At 40.3% G+C, this 22,462-nt stretch overlaps 1 protein-coding gene across 1 annotated transcript in view; it reads right to left on the bottom strand.

Moving 5' to 3' along the window:
* Positions 1–22,462, bottom strand: part of LAMA3 (laminin subunit alpha 3) — a 114,654-nt gene that overhangs the window by 42,016 nt on the left and 50,176 nt on the right. The window contains exons 9-17 of the mRNA XM_039523014.1: positions 20,674–20,764; positions 20,036–20,167; positions 13,902–13,964; positions 12,435–12,473; positions 12,160–12,297; positions 10,897–11,031; positions 2,518–2,652; positions 747–884; positions 177–223 (exon numbers count right to left, since the gene is read on the bottom strand). Coding sequence (XP_039378948.1) covers positions 177–223; positions 747–884; positions 2,518–2,652; positions 10,897–11,031; positions 12,160–12,297; positions 12,435–12,473; positions 13,902–13,964; positions 20,036–20,167; positions 20,674–20,764 — 918 coding nt within the window. The remainder of the gene's footprint in view (positions 1–176; positions 224–746; positions 885–2,517; positions 2,653–10,896; positions 11,032–12,159; positions 12,298–12,434; positions 12,474–13,901; positions 13,965–20,035; positions 20,168–20,673; positions 20,765–22,462) is intronic.

The raw sequence follows: 22,462 nt of genomic DNA, 5'->3' as shown, positions 1-22,462 counted from the left end.
CTTTATCTATCAAGACTAGGTGTAATACAGAATTCCCCCCATGTCCATTACAACACTTCTTGACGTAGGTTATCATCTATAATATTTAGAAATTCCAAGTCAAAGTATTCAGTAATTACAGATATAGTGAATCAATTCTTAACATTTATTGTAAATGCCAAAAATATAATACTTACAGAATGGGAATCAAGAGTACCTGCAGGGTCACAGTCATTGTTTACTCCTTTATGTAATTAAAAAAATAAACATATGATCATTTTTTTAAATGAAGCAATGGAGCAGTTGCGAATTCCAAACTTTTTTATAATAAGGTTGCCCAGGGGTGATCTTGATATTTTAAAATGAGTTGAAGTCTTTAATATAACGGTGTAAAGGGATAATTAGCATCAATGCATAGTTTAGAATTTTTATTTTTACATGTAACCTCATCAGGATTATTTGCAAAAATATGGCAGGGATGGGAAAAGAAAGAGAGAAAACACTGAATAACCAAGGGTATTTTTTCCTAAATCTACAATGCCACCAGCTAAAAAGTGCCAAATTCCCTCAGTGCAGTTTATGAAGCATGGACGTGAGCAATAAATAAGACCTATTAGATCATCCAGTCTATCTCCCTGATGTGTCCTGTACATGTTTCAATGGGGGTTCTATGGAGCTATCTATACAGTGGAGTACTCTGGGGAACACAAAGGTAAAAATGTATATATTTTGCATCAAGATAAAGTATTTTCCATCGTAAACCTTACCTTGGCAATACGGAAAACTGTAGGCTTCTGAAAGGCATCTGTCACACTGCTGCCCCGTAATGCCTGTTCGACACTCACACTGCCCTGTTGTTGACTCACATATGTTCTTGTAGGAACCATGGGGAGAACACTGACAAGCTGAACAAAAAATCATTATTTGGTAAGATTCAAGCTACATTTAGTAAGAAATAACCTGTTTCGGGACTGTGAAGTTTTAAAATTTAACATTACTTGTCTGGAACATTCCTGATTTTCTTTGCAATAAGACTGTTAAAAAAAAAACAACCTCTCTGCCTAGGTACTTATTAATAGTGCACCCATCAATATGAAATCTAAGTGCCTTATTTCACACAAGAGTTACATGATGACTTGATTTTTCCCTTCTTAACAGAAGCAGGTAGGATTATCAGGAACTTCACTGCACTCATTCTTCTGTTCTTTGCTTCCATCCAATGGCAGACTGAAGTGGGGATTGGTTTTCATTTGCTGGTTCTGTTTAATGTTACAGATATCTTAAGGAAAAGGCCTTTTCTAGGCTAGGATTTAAAACTGTGAGATAGCACATACTATGTTCTAACATCAGATCTTTAATCCTTGACTAGGAAGGGCTAAAAACGGGGTCTTGCCTTTTACCCGGGGAGCAGTCACATTTGTGGTCATCTTCATGTTCCTGTCCACACTACTGACCCCAGTATTGCAATGACTTACACACATGCTTAATTTACGCATTGTGAGTAGTCCCACTGAAGTGAATCGGACTACTCTCAGTGTGTGTGAGGTTAAGCATGTGTCTTTGCAGGATCAGTGTCTAAAGCTGAAACTTTTAATAACAATTGTCCTTGAAGAGTAGCAATTGGTTCCCTAAAAGTTGTTGGAATTTTGTCCTGAGAATTGGTTATAGCCATACTGTAAAACAATATAGCTCCTCTGTACTGCCAATCTGAAATAAATTTTAATGAGCCTGATTTTCAGGAAAGAAATGTCCCTCTTAATGATGGTCAGTAGTACCAGGCACATGACAACCACGCCTATAACCACGCACATAATAACCATGTTTAAAGTACTTAAACATCTGATTTTAATTATAGTGTAGACAGGGCCTGAATGTTTCACTCTGCTTGAGAACTTTACTGTCTCTAGGTTTCTGTAATATCAATCATATAATTCATTTTGGGTCTGATCAGTAGAACTGCTCAGGTGAGTAAGGTTACTGAGATGAGTAGGTTTTAGGATCGAGCTCTTTTAGGTCTCATGTAGACTAGGAGATAAGGTGTGATGTTAGCACGTGTGAGCTAATGCATGCTAATGTGCTTTAAAAGTCTACCAGGCAATGTATACTTTAATACATGCCAAACTAGTTGAGTTAAAGCTGAGTCTCCCTGTTGGCTTGGACTTGACCAAGTTAGACTTGCTAGAGGCAGCGAGCAATGTCTACATTAGACTTTTAAAATATGTTAGTTAGCACGTTAGCTAACATGTGCCTACATCACACTTTAAATCCTAGTCTAGACAAGGTCTGAGAGGTTAATGAGGTTTTTAAAAACTATAGTTGGTAGCCTCATCTACCTGCCCCAGAGAGCTGCTAGATACCGTGTACCAAATAAACAGGGGAGGAGGGAACCACTTACTGTTTCTGCCTAAAATGACTCACACTCTTCCTTTGATTCTTGCAGTTTTACATGGAAAAGCTTTTGAGGAAATTAACTGATTTTCTCTGTGTAACAGAAAACAAAAGGAAAGCAAAGCAAAAGAAGGAACTACTGTTACTCACGCAAGCAGTTGGGATAGCTGAAATAAGCTGGAGCACATTGGTTGCATCTAAGTCCAGCATAGTTTTTATGGCACCGACACTGACCGGTGGGCCCACATGTATTGTCCAACGAGCCAAGCGAATCACAGTTGCATTCTGCATGGGGGGAAATAATAAATAATTATTCATGCAGCTATTTGTCTAAAGCAATAGTTATTTTAAAATAAAATGTTCTGAAAAATTCACCTTTGGCTCAAAAACAAACACAAGACATTCAGCCAAAACCATGATTTTACCAGTAAAAATAAACATCTGCAAACAGTGGCTTAGAATACAATTGCCTGATCAGCCATATTATTAGTGTCTTATTGCAATGCTATAATTTATTGCTTAAAGAAAGATTTCGTTTGATCATTTGCAAACTATATACAGGATAGAAATTCACCTTAAAACTGAAGGAAAATTATTTGAGGAAAGTACTTAAAGTCTTAAAAGATAACCTCATGTAGTAAGAATTGAGGAAGTAGAGCAGCATTTGATCTGGCATAATGACTAGCTAATAATTTATTTGCATAACAATTTGATACACAGTGTTCATGTTAAAAACTGCTGACCAGCTTTAGTTCAACAAACTCTCAAATGAATTGCTGCCACAGTGCAAAAAAGCTAGTTTATGTGCTGTGAAGTAATGCGTAAGAACTAGCATGTGGTTTGTGAATCAGTGTCAGAATATAATTGCTGTCCAGCTGGGTGTTTTTACTGGAGTTACCACTATTTTAAACGTTGTTTCCCTGTTCTGTGTATGTGTTTCTGGTTTCCCTCTTTCAGTTCCTCTCTGTTCAGCAGCCAAAGCTGTCTTACTCTGCTGTGTTTATTTCACAGGATTAAGAGAAGCAGCAGGACTCACTACCCAGTCAATATGTGAGGGAGAGAGCTGCTAAAGCAAACTCACTTCCCACCTCTCCCAAAATCATTTCTTCAGTGGCACCAATGCCTACAGTTGAACATTAGATTGTAAACTCTTTGGGGCAGGGCCCATCTTTTTTGTTCTCTGTTTGTACAGCATCTAGTACAATGGGGTCTTGGTCCAGGACTGGGGTTCCTAGACACTACAGCATTACAATAAACAAATAAACAAAGTTAAATGTAGAGAGTTAAATTCTCATTTCATTTAAATGTAGTTACATCAGTGTAAGGGCTTAATCCTACTCCCAGTGAATCAATGGTAATTCTCCCATTGACTTCAATGGGGCAGGATCAGACACTAAGTGAGAGGAGAATCTGGCCCAGGCTAGTGTGTATAGCTGGAGGAACAGTGATTTGATCTTAAGTGGGATTGGCACACAGATGGATAATATTATACTAAGCCAAATAGTTTTTCTCACCCCTCCTCCTAATCGAGTTTTCCAAGGAACTCTGCTGTTGCACTACATAAAAAAAAAACTTTCCAAACTTCCTGCCATGTCCCATTACATCAGTTTTATGATCATGCATAGGTAAACAATGGTTAAAGAAGAAACTGTGTCAATCCCTTTTTCACTTTGACTGCATGCCCCCTTTTAGTTTTTTCTTTTAGATTTAATATCTTTTACAGTCTTTTGTGACTTGTTTTTGCATGATCTCTTATGCCTTTTATGTTTCATTAAAGATTTCAGTGTTAAAAGTTTAAACCAGTTCAATATGGGCTACATTTGCTACACTAGATTGCCATTTGATTCGCTTCCAACTTAAAAAAATTATAGCATGGACGTAGTATTTTAAAACCACTGAACTGTGTGTACCAATGTAGAACTCTGATTTGATGTTTTTCATTAAAACATTTTAATGTACTCCAGATCTGTAAAATGGAGAGCCATATGGTAATTCTTTACTCCATCCATTTTGTTTGTTGATTCAAAACTAGTACTTTGGATTTTTCTTCTAAAGAGCATAAAGAATTCTGTAGTCCTTTCATAGGTATATATTGAGAATGTAAGCCCATAATGAAGGTGTCTGTTATATTTACTAATCCAAAATAATGATTGTGACATTCTGAACCCCCTATAGTCAACCTTTTTACAAGACTATGATAAATTTTGTACAAAGTATGCCTTGTGAGGTATCATTTAAAAACTCATAATCTGCTGAACATTATTGTACTGGTAAAATATCTGTGGCAACATTGTATGTAAAGTTATAAAATTCTACTTTATATGTCATGTTCCAAGTCTGGTGAAACAGCTTCAAACTAGTTCCCCAGAGACAAAAGGCTAAACAACATCTCAGCCAGGTGTCAACACAATCAAATGGATTATCACCTGGTTAAGCAACCATTCTTTGGCAGGAAGAAGGGTGCAAGCGAGAACTTTACATATTAACAGTGAAACAGTAGGAGGTTCCCATCCCTCAGACCTCCTGTCTCCTGAACACCAGCTGGAGATGATCTTCAAAGGGAAAAGAGAACTATAAGAAATGGCAAGAGAAGTCCCAAAATACTCCTCTCTTTCTCTCTGCTCACAGGCATCAACAGCACCTGAAAAGACACTGGACTGGGGGAGGAGTCCTGACTGAAAGAGTTCAGTCACTAACGATTGCAAAAGTATGTGGTGAAAAGTATTCATTTCCTTTGAATTCATTTAGCTTGATAAGTTATATATTAGTTGTGTTTTACTTTTTATTTTCTTTGTAACCAATTTTTACTTTTATGCCTGATTACTTGTAATCACTTCAAAGCTTTCTTTCTGTAGTTAATAAACTTATTTTATTATTTTATCTAAACTAGTGTGTATGGAATGAAGCGATTGGGAACCTCCATTTGAGATAATGGGGTTTGTGCATATCATTTTCTATTAATGAAATGACGGGCTTTCTATGAACTTATATCGTCCAGAAGAAAATTGCTAGGCACTATAAAACACACATATCTGAGGACAAGTCTGGAACTGGGAATTTGCTGGTGTCACTCTGCAATATAACTCAGGAGTGACTAGCTAGAGCACTCATACAACATAGCTGGGAGTGATTTTGCACGCTGGAGGCTGGGTGTGACAGACCAGAAATGTTTTTTCTGACAGTGAAGCAGTGTAAAAGGCACCCCAAGTTGGAGAGTTGAGGGGACACAGCTGTTCAGTAGTCCAGACTGTACCCTGTGTAACATCACAATGATACAACAACTAGGAAGCAAATTCTCCTGTATCTTTCTATATGCAACATGTTCATGTGTGTACACAAGCATACATCAAAACGTATTTTGACATGAGACATTACCTTTTCTCACTGGGTGAAATTCACCTCAGCGCTGAGGGCCTGCGCCACTTAAATCCTGAATTAACAACTTCACACACTAAACAATATAGCGATGTCTTGCCAGAAGCAGACACTCTCTAACACAAACTGGTGACAAAAAGAGACTTGACTGGTTTCTTGTACAGACACAAATAGTTACAGGGGAGTTTTGCGAGGGAGTTTAGAAGGGAGGGGCTAGATACTCTTCGTTAACATTCCTTAAGCTTAAGGCAATAAACACCCCCTGATAAAAAAAACCCAGCAATAATGGAAAGAGTTGCAGGAGTAAAAAGATAATGCAGACTGAAGTCCAGCAGCAGGATGGGGGCTATTCCGTTTATTGCATTGAATGCAGCATGTATGATTACCTGCCTTATGGGCAAGTGGCATATGTGTACATTCCGTGCAAGGAGCTCCTGACCCCAAGAGACCACATATGGGCTTTGGAGACCAGAATGACTGAACTGGAGGAGCAAAGGAAAAAGAGAGGCACATAGATGAGACTTTCTGGGACACACTAGATGGGACACCATCCCCAGTCTGACACCCTCTGTGCTCTTGAGAAGGATGTAAGTCTCAGGGAAGGAGAGCATCAATCTGGAGCACAGGGAAACGATCCCATAGTTGGGACCCTCTTTCCAGATGAATCTATGGTATCCTCTCTCACTGAGGATACCTCTCCAGGGGAGGGAACTTCAGTTATTAGGAAGAGTAATAGTAATGGGGGATTCAATCATTAGATACATAGATAGCTGGGTTTGTGATGACCACGAGAACAGCACAGTGACTTGCCTGCTGAGTATGAAGGCTGCAGATCTCTCAACACATCTAGACAGACTTATGTGTAGTGCTGGGGAGAAGCCGGTGTTCATGGTACATGTAGGTACTAATGACATAGGGAAGGATAGGGGAGAGGTCTTGAAAACCAAATTTAGGCTGCTTGGTACGAGATTGAAGCCCATGACCTCCATGGTAGCATTCACTGAAATACTTCCGGTTCCCACGCAGGGCCAGTTAGACAGGCCAAACTGCAGGGTCTCAGTGCATGGATGAGATGATGGTGTAGGGAGAAGGGGTTTAGATTTATTAGGAATTAGGGAAACTTTTGGGAAAGAGGAAGCCTATACAGGAAGGATGGGCTCCACCTAAACCAATACAGAACCAGATTGTTGGCACTTAAAATTTAAAGGGTGGTAGAGCAGTTTTTAAACTAAGGGTTGGGGGAAAGCCAACAGGTGCGGATGACCATGTGGTTTGGGCCCAAGACATCCCTCTCAGGAAGATCTATTAATGGAGATTCTCTATGTCCTAGTAAGGAGGAGAGGCTTGAAGATGATAAAATATGGGTAGGATCTGATGAGAAACAGTCAAATGAAAGAGTCCCATTCAGTTACATCATATAATGGCAGACACCTAAAAAGTGACCATTTTAAGTGCTTATATACAAATATTAGAAGTCTAAATAATAAGATGGGTGAAGTTGAGTGCCTCGTATAAAATGAGGATGACCAGATGATAGTGACTGTGAAATTCTTAGGGAGATTAGAGAGGCTATAAAAATAAAAAACTCAATAATAATGGGGGATTTCAACTATCCCCATATTGACTGGGTACAAGTCAACTCAGGACAGGTTGCAGAGATGAAGTTTCTTGACACCTTAAATGACTGCTTCTTGGAGCAGCTAATCCTGGAACCCACAAGAGGAGAGGCAATTCTTGATTCAGTCCTAAGTGGAGCACAGGATCTGGTCCAAGAGGTGAATATAGCTCTACTGCTTGGTAATAATGACCATAATATAATTAAATTTAACATCCCTGTGGTGTGGAAAATACCACAGCAGCCCACTACAGTAGCATTTAATTTCAGAAAGGGGAACTACACAAAAATGAGTAAGTTAGTTAAACAGAAATTAAAAGGTACAATGTCAAAAGTGAAATCCCTGCAAGGTACACAGAAACATTTTAAAGACACCAAAATAGAGGCTCAGACTAAATGTAGACCCCAAATTTAAAAAAACATAGTAAGAGAACCAAGAAAGTGCCACCATGACCAAACAACAAAGTAAAAGAAGCAGTGAGAGGTAAAGAGACATCCTTTAAAAAGTAGACGTTAAATCCTAGTGAGGAAAATAGAAAGGAGCATAAACTCTGGCAAATGAAATATTAAAAATATAATTAGGAAGGCTAAAAAAGAATTTGGAGACAGCTAGCCAAAGACTCAAAAAGTAATAGCAAAAAAAACTGTAAGTACATCAGAAGCAGGAAGCCTACTAAACAACCAATGGGTCCACTGGATGATTGAGATGCTAAAGGAGCATTCAAGGACAATAAGGTCATTGCAGATAAACTAAATGAATTCTTTGCATCAGTCTCCATGGCTGATGATGTGAGGCACTCTTTTTAGGTGACAAATCTGAGGAACTGTCACAGATTGAGGTGTCATTAGAGCAAGTTTTGGACCAAATTAATAAATTAAACAGTAATAAGTCACCAGGACCAGACGGTATTCACCCAAGAGTTCTGAAGGAACTCAAATGTGAAATTGCAGAACTACTAACTGTAGCATGTAACCTGTCATTTAAATCAGCTTTTGTACCAGATGACTGGAGGATAGCTAATGTGACATCAATTTTTTAAAAAGGCTTCAGAGGAGATTCCGGCAATTATAGGCCGGTAAGCCTGACTTCACTACCAGGCAAACTGGTTGAAAGTATAGTAAAGAACAGAATTATCAGACACATAGATTAACATGTTTTGTTGGGGAAGAGTCAACATGGTTTTTGTAAAGGGAAATCATACCTCACCAATCTACTAGAATTCTTTGAAGTGGTCAGCAAACATGTGGACAAGGGGGATCCAGTGGATATAGTGTACTTAGATTTTCAGAAAGCCTTTGACAAGTCCCTCACCAAAATAAACTGTCATGTGATAAGAAGGAAGATCCTCTCATGCAACAGTAACTGGTTAAAAGATAGGAAACAAAGGGCAGGAATAAATGGTCCATTTTCAGAATGGAGAGAGGTAACTAGTGGTGTCCCTTAAGGGTCTGTACTGGGACCAGTCCTATTCAACATATTCATAAATTATCTGGAAAAAGGTGGCAAAATTTGCAGATGATACAAAACTACTCAAGATAGTTAAGTCCCAGGCAGACTGCAAAAAGCTACAAAAGAATTTTAAAACTGGGTGACTGGGCAACAAAATGGTAGATGAAATTCAATGTTGATAAATGCAAAGTAATGTGCATTGGAAAACATAACCCCAACTGTACATATAAAATGATGGGGTCTAAATTAGCTGTTACCACTCAAGAAAGAGATCTTGGAGCCACTGTGGATACTTTTTGAAAAACATCCACTCAATGTGCAGAGGCAGTCAAACAAGCTAACAGCATGTTGTGAATCATTAGGAAAGGGATAAAATATTAGACAGAAAATATCATATTGCCTCTATATAAATCCATGGTATGCCCACATCTTGAATACTGCGTGCAGATGTGGTCGCCCCATCTCAAAAAAGATATATTGGTATTGGAAAAGGTACAGAAAAAGGCAAAAAAAATGATTAGGGGTATGAAACAGCTTCCATATTAGGAGAGATTAATAAGGGTACGTCTTCACTACCCGCCGGATCAGCGGGTAGCAATCGACTTCTCGGAGTTCGATATATCGCATCTCATCTAGACGCGATATATCGAACCCCGAACGTGCTCCTGTCGACTCCGGAACTCCACCAACGCAAATGGCGGTATGGAGTCGACATGGGGAGCTGCAGACGTCGATCCCGCGCCGTGAGGACAGTAAGTAATTCGAGCTAAGGTACTTCGACTTCAGCTACGCTATTCACGTAGCTGAAGTTGCGTACCTTATATTGACCTCCCCCCACTAGTGTAGACCTGCCCTAAGACTGGGACTTTTCAGCTTGGAAAAGAGATGACTCGAGGGGACATGACAGAGGTCTATAAAATCATGACTGGTGGGGAGAAAGTAAATAAGGAAGCGTTATTTACTCATTCTCATAATACAAGAACTAGGGGTCACCAAATGAAATTAATAGACAGCAGGTTTTAAACAAACAAAAGGAAGTATTTTTTCACACAACGCACAGTCAACCTGTGGAACTCTTTGCTAGAGGATGTTGTGAAGGCCAAGACTATAACAGGGTTCAAAAAAGAACTAGATAAATTCATGGAGGATAGCATCAATGGCTATTAGCCAGAATGGGCAGGGATGGTGTCCCTAGCTTCTGTTTGTCATAAGCTGGGAACGGGCGACAGGGGATGGATCACTCGATGATTGCCTGTTCTGTTCATTCCCTCTGAAGCACCTGGCACTGGCCACTGTCAGGATACTGGGCTAGATGGACCTTGGTCTGACCCAGTATAGCTGTATAGGCTTATAGTCTGTGAGTACTAATCAGTACCTGCTCTCTGTATCAGGGCAGTAACGTAGGGTGTGGGAGTTGGATATGTGGGCCAAATTCTTCCCTCAGACATAACTGTGCAACTCTAATGATGTTGATGGGCTTTCATGATAGAAATGAGACAACAGAGACTGGTCCAGTGTCTTTCATTTGCTCTCAAAATACACATGGAATAAGGGGAAAATGGATTCTTATACAAAATAAAAAGCAACTTCTTTGTACATTTTACAAAACAGAAAGCTTATAAGGATGTAAGCGCTCTTGCTAGCAGAGACCCTCTTAAAAAACAAACAAATCCTTCATAGCACATCTTTGTATACTTTATTTCTTCTGATGTCAATGATACTGCTAGTGCTGTAAACATCTATGTGAAAAGGGTTTTCTTAGCCTTTTATTTAAAAAAAAAAGCATTTGTGCGGATTGTTCACCTCCACTACAGGGTTCGATCTGTCCATGAAACAGAGAAACATAAAAATAAGATCTAATAACTAGATTTAGAGGCTTGCCTGCAATTAGTGTTCTAAATAGTCAAGCGCAGTGACAGGACAAGGGGAAACTATGAACTTTCACCACACAGAATGTAAGAGAACCTTACCTTGTTACAATAATGAATACTGCCCCAGTCAATGCAAATACAGAATCTTAAAGTACGGTCATTCCAGTCCAGCCTCTCAGTGGCCAGTTCAATGCTATACGTATCACCTGCAATCTTACCTTGACAGATAGGGAAAGAATGGTAGCCAGGACGACAGCTGTCACACTGAGGTCCATCAACCTCAAAGCGGCAGAGACATTTTCCAAGGAAATCACAGATTTCAGGGAGGGCACCAGCTGAATTACATGCACACACTACAAACAAGAAGAGAATTTTAGAGGCAGTTGCTGCAGAGATATTCCTCTTCCTCCTTCCTAAAAACATTCTCTTCTTCCTAATCTCCAGTATTAAGGGCCAGATTCTGCCATCCTTATGCTGTTGATTAGCTTTATGGATTTCGAAGTGATTATTTGTGAAGAAAGGTATTAATCAGTGTGAGTAAGCATGGCAGAATCTGGCCCAAATGTCAAGGAAGCACCATACTGTTTTCATTCAGGGCCAGATGGGGCAGTACACTACACTGGAAGTAGTTCCACTGTTTTCAAGACTACTTGTGAAGTAAACAACAGTGGTCTGGTTTTATAATCTCAGTTTGGAGTCTATTTCCCCATGTTAAGTTCTCCTCACACCTTCTATGGGTCATCTCAATTATCACTTCAAAGGTTTTTTTTCTTCTCCTGCTGATGATAGCTCATCTCAATTGATTGGACTCTTACAGTTGGTATGGGTACTTCCACCTTTTCATGTTTCTGTCTGTGTGTTCCACTCTATGCATCCGAAGAAGTGGGTTTTAGCCCACGAAAGCTTATGCTGAAATAAATTTGTTAGTCTCTAAGGTGCCACAAGTACTCCTGTACTTTTTTCAGTTTGGAGTGGGGCTCCTGGAATACATTTTTAAAATTCTCTATAGACTATTACCAACACCAGTATGTAGGTGTATAGTAAAAGTATTTTAAAAAACCAAACAGCTTTCTACCACTGACTGTAGCAGTCGTAGCTTGATACATCAAAGGGGCATTGTCAAGTCAAACTAGGCCCAAAATTATGGTTTTGTAAAACCAAGGTAACGGATTTTTTTCCGTTTTTGTTAAACTGTTATTAATCAGACATTATTAAAACCATAGTCAAATCAGTATCTGATAGATGCATCATGTGTTAGATAATAGTCAATGAGTTGAAGGTACCTGTATGATTTAGGGGGAAAAAACCCTCTTCTGGACCTTTTCACTTTTTGCTTCCTATCATTCTATGCAGAATCACTTACTAAAGTCTCAGTCCTGCAAAAGGACACAATCCTTACTCCCCCTGAACTCTACATAGAACAAGGATGCATCCACAGGATCAGGGTGATATTGACAGAAAGAGAGAGTATTGTTGCTTACTCTGACAGAAAGGGTATTGAAAATACCCTACTGCACAGGCATCACAGGAAAGTCCCTGAAATCCAACTCGACATCTGCACTGTCCTGTCTTTCCATCACAGTTGCCATCCAGCACTCCCGAGCTATAGCACTGGCAAGCTAAACAGCACATTTTGTAAAAGAAAACATTTTCTGCGTTACAGTCTTGAAGTTCACATTACATTTGGATTTAAAATTTTGGCATTTGTATGTAATTTGGGTTCAGACTGTTAAAAAAAAACAACTATGGAACTTACGCTGGCATTGAGGGCCAAAAAATCCTGGTTTACAGCCATCTGCAGACATAAACAGAAGAAAGAAAGAGCTGAACAAAGCTGCAGCACAAACCTATAAAAACCCTTTACATTTTGTGCAGCATAACAGACCCGGGGTTAATACTGGTTAAAAAACACTGCTATTACTCTGTAACTAATACAATTACTTACATGCCACTTGCACACAAATCCCATTTTCAAAACGTGAGCAATCACCTATTTTTCTGCCAAATTCCTTTATAATCAACGTTGTCAGGAATACAAATTTACAATTTGTATAACCACAAAAGGACACAATCCTTACTTATTTACAATAATCAAGAGACAAGTCTCTCTCTCTCGTGCCTCAAATTTTCGTGCTACTGGTTAAAGCTTGAGCAATTGTAGTTCTGTTTCTTCACATGTATATTTATTCACTTAGTTATCACTCTTTGCTGTTCTTTTCATTTTAGAAACATGAACAAGAAGGATTTACCCACAGGGCTATGCAGGTTTCTGCAGAAAGCCATAATTCTGAGCCATAGGTTTGTCAGGGAATATATTTTTGAGGTCACACATCTAGTGTTATTCCTCCCAGCTGAATCAAACAAAGAGGAGATGACTGGCTCTAAATGAACAAGCTTTTGGGTGAACACAGAGGGATCTAGCACTCTACAGACATTTTCAGGAAAACCACTAGGACCTGTAAACATGGAAATGGATTTATGTTTGTCTGATTATATCTAAAAAAATTCACTAGTTCAACAGATGAAAGCCCTTTTGTCAGCACACACATCAACAGCAACTCAACAAATGCTACTGAATATTAAGCAAATATTACATTTTCTAGGATCTTAAAAAGGGTGCTAGATTTTTTAAATTATCCGCAGCAAAATGCATTTTAAATACTTATTTACTTGAGTCACATTTGTAGTGTTCTGTAATGTGAAAGTATATACTTGAGTTGGGGATTACTGCAAAACCCCTTGAATTGAATGGAATATTTCCATGGATTTCAACTGGTTTTGCATTGGCCTTTAAATAAGAAACATATAGCAGTTATAAAATCAAAATGCTGCATTGCCAAGGGCATTATACAGTTTTTGCCAGGTGCAGGAGACCAGAAGCATGGGTCAGGTAGACTTAAGTAAGAGATTTTTCACTGGCAGACAGTTAACAAGCTGTTCACATATCAGAGAATCCTAAAATGGATCAGTTTATGATGGTGTCAAGCAAAAAGGTCAGCTTCATCTGCAGGTGTTTGCCTGCGGCCAGCTGAACTTATCTTTACCCATCTTTCATTCTGGGGTCAGCACATTAAATTGTTTAATATAAGCATGAATATATGTTGGGTTTCTGGTAAGAAGACAAATATTGCAAAAGACATTACTGCATTAGCACCAAACATGACAACATAACAAGAACAAACACTTCTGAAACAATTAAAAAAAAAAAAAAAAAAGAACTTGCCTTTCATACCACCAGCCACAGGGTATTCTGGATTTGGAGTAGTAAAAGGATAAATAGGAATTCCTTTAAAATAACAAAACGTTATTAGGAATACTGGTTACAAATAAGATCCTAGATTTCTTTCACTTAAGATCATGCCATAAAACCCATGTGCTTTTTATCATAAATAATATACGGTATTTATATGACTCCAGTAACCATGTCAATTTTTATATTTGTTTTCAAGGAACTGACAATAGGGAACTGGTAATAACAAGACTTGGAACCCTTCATCTCCATGTTCCCAATTCAAATCCAAACCAGGGCCTGATTATTCCCTGAGAGGGGACAACCACAGGAGACCAACCATCAGCTGGAAAATCAACATGGTACCTTCCTGTTCCCCCTCCTTTTGCAGAGGGGTTTCTGATACCATTTACTGGGTAGAGATGTTGTCTTCAATGCTACTGCTTTCAGGAGCTGTGTTGCCACTAATTCTATCTTCTGTTCTTGTCCCCTACCTCTGCCCTGTTCTGAAGAGATGGAGTTAATAATGGTGCTTGCAATAACTCCTGGGCAGATTTCCATTTGGAAATCCACCAGGTAAGTAAAGGGAGATATACCCCCACAAGATTCTCCTCTGCCCAGTTTGATTATGGACCTGACTCAAAGCCTGTGGAAAGACTTCCAAAGACTTATGTTTCCAAAGACTTACTCCTCCAAGAAGGAGTAGGAGGGTGGTGAAGCACTGTGAGATATAACCAAGAAGGAGGAGTGCTAGGCAGAGACAGGCTCCACCTAATGAAGAGAGGGAAGAGCATCTTTGCAAGCAGGCTGGCTAACCTAGTGAGGAGGGCTTTAAACTAGGTTCACTGGGGGAAGGAGACCAAAGCCCTGAGGTAAGTGGTGAATTGGGATACTGGGAGGAAGCACGGGCAGGAGAGTGCAAGAGGGGAGGACTCCTGTCTCATGCTGAGAAAGCGGGAGGATCAGCGAGTTATCTTAAGTGCCTATACACAAATGCAAGAAGCCTGGGAAACAAGCAGGGAGAACTGGAAGTCCTGGCACAGTCAAGGAACTATGATGTGATTGGAATAACAGAGACTTGGTGGGATAACTCACATGACTGGAGTACTGTCATGAATGGATATAAACTGTTCGGGGAGGACAGGCAGGTCAGAAAAGGTGGGTGAGTTGCATTGTATGTAAGAGAGCAGTATGACTGCTCAGAGCTCCAGTATGAAACTGCAGAAAAACCTGAGAGTCTCTGGATTAAGTTTAGAAGTGTGAACAACAAGGGTGATGTCATGGTGGAAGTCTGCTATAGACCACCAGACCAGGGGGATAAGGTGGACAAGGCTTTCTTCTGACAACTAATAGAAGTTACTAGATCGCAGGCCTTGGTTCTCATGGGAGACTTTAATCACCCTGATATCTGCTGGGAGAGCAATACAGCGGTGCACAGATAATCCAGGAAGTTTTTGGAAAGTGTAGGGGACAATTTCCTGGTGCAAGTGCTGGAGGAACCAACTAGGGGCAGAGCTCTTCTAGACCTGCTGCTCACAAACCGGGAAGAATTAGTAGGGGAAGCAAAAGTGGATGGGAACTGGGAGGCAGTGACCATGAGATGGTCAAGTTCAGGATCCTGACACAAGGAAGAAAGGAAAACAGCAGAATACAGACCCTGGACTTCAGAAAAGCAGACTTTGACTTCCTCAGGGAACTGATGGGCAGGATCCCCAGGGAGAATAACAGGAGGGGCAAAGGAGTCCAAGAGAGCTGGCTGTATTTTAAAGAATCCTTATTGAGGTTGCAGGAACAAACCATCCCGATGTATAGAAAGAATAGTAAATATGGCAGGCGACAAGCTTGGCTTAACAGTGAAATCCTTGCTGATCTTAAACGCAAAAAGAAGCTTACAAGACGTGGAAGACTGGACATCTGACCAGGGAGGTGTATAAAAATATTGTTCAGGCATGCAGGTGTGAAATCATGAAGGCCAAATCACAATTGGAGCTGAAGCTAGCAAGGGATGTTAAGAGTAACAAAAAGGGTTTCTTCAGGTATGTTAGCAACAAGAAGTCAGTCAAGGAAAGTGTGGGTCCCTTACTGAATGAGGGAGGCAACCTAGTGACAGAGGATGTGGGAAAAGCTAATATACTCAATGTTTTTTTTGCCTCTGTCTTCACAAACAAAGCCAGCTCCCGGACTGCTGCACTGGACAGCACTGCATGGGGAGGAGGTGACCAACCCTCTGTGGAGTAAGAAGTGGTTCGGAACTATTTAGAAAAGCTGGATGAGCACAAATCCATGGAGCCAGATATGCTGCATCTGAAGGTGCTAAAGGAGTTGGCGGATGTGATTGCAGAGCCAGTGGCCATTATCTCTGAAAACTCATGGCGATCGGGGGAGATCCCGGATGACTGGAAAAAGGCTAATGTAGTGCCCATCTTTAAAAAAGGGAAGAAGGAGGATCCGGGGAACTACAGGCCAGTCAGCCTCACCTCAGTCCCTGGAAAAATCAAAGAGCAGGTCCTCAAGAATCAATTCTGAAGCATTTAGAGGAGAGGAAAATGATCAGGAACAGTCAACATGGATTCACCAAGGGCAAGTCATGCCTGAATAATCTAATTTCCTTCTATGAGGAGATAAGTGGGTCTGTGGATGAGGGGAAAGCAGTGGATGTGTTATTCCTTGACTTTAGCAAAGCTTTTGATATGGTTTCCCACAGTATTCTTGCCGGCAAGTTAAAGAAGTATGGGCTGGATGAATGGACTATAAGGTGGATAGAAAGCTGGCTAGATTATCAGGCTCAACGGGTAATGATCAACGGCTCCATGTCTAGTTGGCAGACGGTATCAAGTGGAGTGCCCCAAAGGTCGGTCCTGGGGCCGGTTTTGTTGAATATCTTCATTAATGATGTGGAGGATGGCATGGACTGCACTCTCAGCAAGGTTGCAGATGACACTAAACTGGGAGGAGTGGTAGATACACTGGAGGGTAGGGATAGGATACAGAGGGACCTAGACAAATTAGAGGATTGGGCCAAAAGAAACCTGATGAGGTTCAACAAGGACAAGTGCAGAGTCCTGCACTTAGGATGGAAGAATCCCATGCACTGCTACAGGCTAGGGACTGAATGGCTAGGCAGCCGTTCTGCAGGAAAGGACCTAGAGGTTACAGTGGACGAGAAACTGGATATGAGTCGACAACGTGCCCTGGTTGTCAAGAAGGCTAATGGCATTTTGGGCTGTATAAGTAGGGGCACTGCCAGCAGATTGACGGATGTGATCATTCTCCTCTATTCGACATTGGTGAGGCCTCATCTGGAGTACTGTGTCCAGTTTTGGGCCCCATACTACAAGAAGGATGTGGAAAAATTGGTAAGAGTCCAGCAGAGGCCAACAAAAATGATTAGGGGGCTGGAACACATGACTTATGAGGAGAGGCTGAGGGAACTGAGATTGTTTAGTCTGCAGAAGAGAAGAATGAGGGGGGATTTGATATCTGTTTTCAGCTACCTGAAAGGGGGCTCCAAAGAGGATGGATCTAGACTGTTCTCAGTGGTACCAGATGACAGAACAAGGACTAATGGTCTCAAATTGCAGTGGGGGAGGTTTAGGTTGGATATTCGGAAAAACTTTTTCACTAGGAGGGTGCTGAAGCACTGGAATGGGTTACCAAGGGAGGTGGTGGAATCTCCTTCCTTAGAGGTTTTTAAGGTCAGGCTTGACAAAGCCTTGGCTGGGATGATTTAGTTGGGAATTGGTCCTGCTTTGAGCAGGGGATTGGACTAGATGACTTCCTGAGGTCCCTTCCAACCCTGATATTCTATGATTCTATGACTTCAGTGGGCTTTGGATTAGGCTCCATCTGAGCCAGGGCCAGCTCCAGGGTTTTTGCTGCCCCAAGCAGCACCAAAAAAAATAAAATAAAGCCGCGATCGTGATAAGCTCTACCGTCGCCGCTTCAGAATTCGGCGGCTGGTCCTTTGCTCCAAGAGGGAGTGAGGGACCCGCCGCCGAAGAGCCGGACGTGCCACCCCTCTCCGTTGGCTGCCCCAAGCACCTGCTTGCTGGGCTGGTGCCTGGAGCCGGCCCTGATCTGAGCAGCTTTCTGACGGGGTGTATTTGGCCCTTGTGGTTCCTTGCTGGAGGCCCTTCAGTCCTACTACTCCCTGCCCCAAGAAGCAGCAAGTTGAGAGGAAAAGAGCAGTGAAGGTGGGTCCTCCAAGCTTGCCTAGAGAGGACTCTCTGGAGCAGCCATTTTGGAAACCACAGAGACCAGGTCCTCCATGGGCTAGAAGGACTAGCAACAGCCAATCATGTCCTGCTGGCCCAGATAAAAGGAGCAGCCAGGCCTTAGCAGTTCAGTTGGGACCAGAGGAATGAAGAAGGGTGCTCCTCTCTGGCCAAAGGAGCCTGACAATCAGACAGTATTTACAGCTGGGATTCAGAGGGAGAAGGACCTGGTGATCAAAGGGCCTGGTAGGAAGAGGCCTAGGGAAATAGCAGGGCAGGGTTGAAGTTGAGCAGTGCATAGCTGCTGTGTGTAGAGTCCCTGGGTTGAAACCTAGAGTAGCAGGCCGGCCTGAGTTCCCCCACCAGTTACTGGTAAAGTGGTGTATACGTCAAGTAGGGGACAGGGCTTATTTGTAAACCTGAACAAAAGGCTGAATTTAAAGGGCTCGGAGCCACTGCTGAAGACCCCACCAAGTGCAAACAGACCATTTATTGGACTCATTAATACCCCAGAAGGGGTTCATTTGGACTTTGTTGGTCAGAGAGTCAAGCCACTGAACACCTACCAAAGTTGGCCAACAGCCTGCAGGGGGCACCAAGGGCAAGAAAAGGACTATGGTACCCCACCCAGCCACTTGGCGATGCCCCAGAGATGAGCACCCCTTAAATCAGGACACATGACCCTACAAAGCAAGCTTTGGATAATCTAAGTTGCATTGTATTGGGAAGATATACTGTGTTGCAGAAATTGGCCTCCATCAGCATTCAGTTTCTGACATTTCTCTTTCTACTGTATTGTGCATATAGATCCAATTTTACAACATAACCTGGAATATCACAGTGGTGAACCACGGCCAAAGTCGCTGATCCAGGGCAATATGTAATCACCCACCAGAAACACAATTCTCCTTTGGGCTAGAAACATTTCTAATGGATCAACTTTTTTGGAATCCACTCCTAGTAACATTGCTTTTATGCAGTAAACACAATTCTGGTGCTGTTACATTTTTCTGGATTATATTTAATTTGTTCTTGAGAGAGGCTTTTGAGGTACACTGCTCTTCTTTGTTTCAACATTCATCACTCCATTTTAAAGTAACAGCCTATTTTTTATAAAACCATAGATCTAGACACAGTTTAGCTGCAATTTTGAATAGGGGCAAATTCTACATACTCAGATACTTCCATGCCACATCATTTTTAATTAATGTATTTATTTTATTTTCATTATACACACAACCTTGCTCCAATCACCTTCTGACAATTCTTAAATATCAGCAAAAACCTAGCAGGAAAAGATATATTCAAGATCTTCACAATTTCCCACTAGAGCCTTCCCAATGTGCAGGCCCTGCAACATCCCTAGAAAGTTAACAAACCAAGGCTATTTTGGTCCGTGGGGGGTAAGTTTTAAAATTATGGGGTCCTCAAGGAGAATGCCTGGCAAGTTGCTCCCTTTCTCTTACAAGAGTCATGTTCTACTTCAGGTACCAATTCAAGTGAGTTAAAATCCCCATTTTATAGCTAGAGAAACTCAACCACCGTTAAATGACTTCCTCAAGACCTTGCAATTTCTCCATGGCAGAGCCAGTATCATGAGTTCCTGGCTTCAAGACTTGGGCTCTATCCACTTCGAAAGTATCTTAAATGAATGTCAAAATCTGGGAATGTAGCTAAATCTCTGATTTCTAGCTTAACTTCTGTTCTTATCCGTTGTGTACAACAGGGATAATAATACTTACTTGTCTCACCTGGGTATTGTGATAATTTATTAAAGTCTGTAAATATTTGAGAATATGAAATGATGACTGTTTTATACACATGCAGTGTAATGTATAATGACTTATAACATAGATGCCTATTAAAATTAGTAGAAGCCTGTGAAACAGAGATACGTCTCTCTTCAATACTTACGGACACAGAATGGGAAACTATAGTATCCTTCAGCACATTGTTCACAGTTTTCGCCGTGGAAATTCACCTTACAATGACAGCGACCAGATCCTTCCTCACAACCATCTGAATGCTCTGGATTACAACTGCAAGCTAAATAAATAACAACAGTTAAATGCATTCTGCAAATTAATTGATTTGTTGCTTTGGCAAAGAAACATAACATTGTAACTATAGAAGTTTCAATTGTACTTGTAAATGCATCATTATTTAAATAATGCTACAAATTAACAATTACATATTACTTCACATCTTCAATGTGCTGAATAAATTAATTAACCCTGGGAGATAGGTAAGTATTATTATTTACAAATCCCTTAACTCAGAGCTGTATTTTTCTGCATATCTTCCTATCATCACCTCCAGACAACATTGGTATTTGCATGCCACTGCCTCTCCTCCACCAGTGCAGAAACCTTCCCAGGCCTTTGTCTTTGAACTACTGCAACTGCCTCATAGTAGGAATCTAAGTCTCACTAAAAGTCAATGGGACTGAATCACTTAGGCACTTCAGAAAATTTTATCCCATAAGACACAGTCCTTGCCCTGATTGACAGGAAATACCACTGTGAGATATAACCAAACAGAGAAAGACTTACGTATACAGCCACCAGCAGCTCCCACTGGAATGCCATAAGGACGATAGTACCCCTTTGCACATTGTTCACAGTTAATTCCAGCTGTGTTATGCTATGCAGAATAAAGTAAGAGAAAAATATAAGATGTGAAAGAAAAACAAGCGGAAGGATACATAAGCAAATACAGGACTGAAAGATGGTAATTTAGGTTCTTCTTATATACAGTCAGGCTCAGTATGGGAAAAATCCAGCAAGACTGCAATAAAAAGTGCATTTTATTCTTGTTCTTTACCTGTCTGATCTTTGCATGACATTATGAATCAGAGTAATTTCACATAAACACATGGAATTTTTAACAATTAGTAAATTTTAAACATTGCACAAAGTCCCTAAATCAACATTCTGTTAATTTAAATCAGGGAAAAAGCACTGTCTTTTTTTATACTATTATCAGATATTTCTTTAACTTTCTTTTCATTTTGCCTTTTTATCATTACATACATACATATATAGTTTGACTGCAAACAGCATCATGCTGTTTCCATATTGAAAGGTACATCTTTGTGACTAAATTACTCTCAAACTAAGGTTAGAAACTTCAAATGAATGCAAAACTATCAGTCTAGAAATAAAATTAAAAGCACAAAATAAAGTTTCTGTAAGTAGAGGAGACAGCCTTTTAAACATCTTAATGTGTCTTACACTCACAGAAAACATAGTGTTCATTCATTTGAATTACAACAAATTTCTTGTGTCATAGGGTAAAGTCCTTAGTTGACTTCAGGGTATCTCTGTCTCTTCTCCCTTTTAAGGCAATATAGGGGTTTATGTAAGGGAGAACATGGAAAGCACAGTTCTCTCTCGTTAGCTAAATCTCTTTAACAGCAATATATTGTCTGACACAGATATATAGTACAGAATATATGGAGCACTGTTGTCAGACTTTAAAGAAACAGAATCTAGTATATGTGTCATGCATCAGGTTCTATTAGTTCTTCATTCAGGCATGTACTTTTTTCCATGACACAAATGGAAAAAGTAAAGTAAAATCCATGTGCCTTATCATCTATGAAGAAAATGTTATAATTAGATTTCATGGTTAATTCATTTAATGCAATTTAATTTCCACAAAATCAAATCACAGACAATTATCAGTTGCAGGCTTCATGGATTTAGGTCAGGTTTGCTCTTTTATATACTGAGAGCAATTTAGGAAACATGATCTTTCACAAATAAAGAGCTAACAGGAAGCACCAATATGACAAATCTTACAGCATTGGTTGAACAAAGCCCTACATAGAAACGTTAAGTGGAAGACAAAGATCTCTTCTTCCTCTCTTTAATAAAAAGAACTTTTATTTACTTCTGACTGCCTTTTGGGCAGTAGCGGATTTTATTTTAGCAATAAGATGGAAAAAATACTCAAACTATAGTTGCACTGCACATTTCCTTTCCTTGTTCCTTAATTTTTGACAGCGCAACTAAACTTTTTACTTGCACAGCATGCATCATTTTCTTGACTCTGTGTCAATGCTATTCTTAAATTGTGGGACTGTATTTTGGTTCAAGCTGGTGTGATTTATAAATTAATAAACAAGTTCCAATGGTTTGAATGAGGAAAACAACAGTGACATTAGAGAGGGAACAGGCCTTGGTTGGAAGCAGGGGTTATTATCTATCCATCTATCTTAGGGATTTTTACCACTGTTCATCACTATAATATCTGAGCGCCTTCCGCATAAAATAGATTAGCAATAGCAAAGTCTCTAGTGGACTTCATGGTGTCTGTCTCTAGCCCTTTTTAAAAGAA

This window comes from Mauremys reevesii, linkage group 2 (assembly GCF_016161935.1).
Source record: "Mauremys reevesii isolate NIE-2019 linkage group 2, ASM1616193v1, whole genome shotgun sequence".
In the NCBI taxonomy this organism is placed as follows: domain Eukaryota; kingdom Metazoa; phylum Chordata; order Testudines; family Geoemydidae; genus Mauremys; species Mauremys reevesii.
This window is presented reverse-complemented; position numbering and strand designations above follow the sequence as displayed.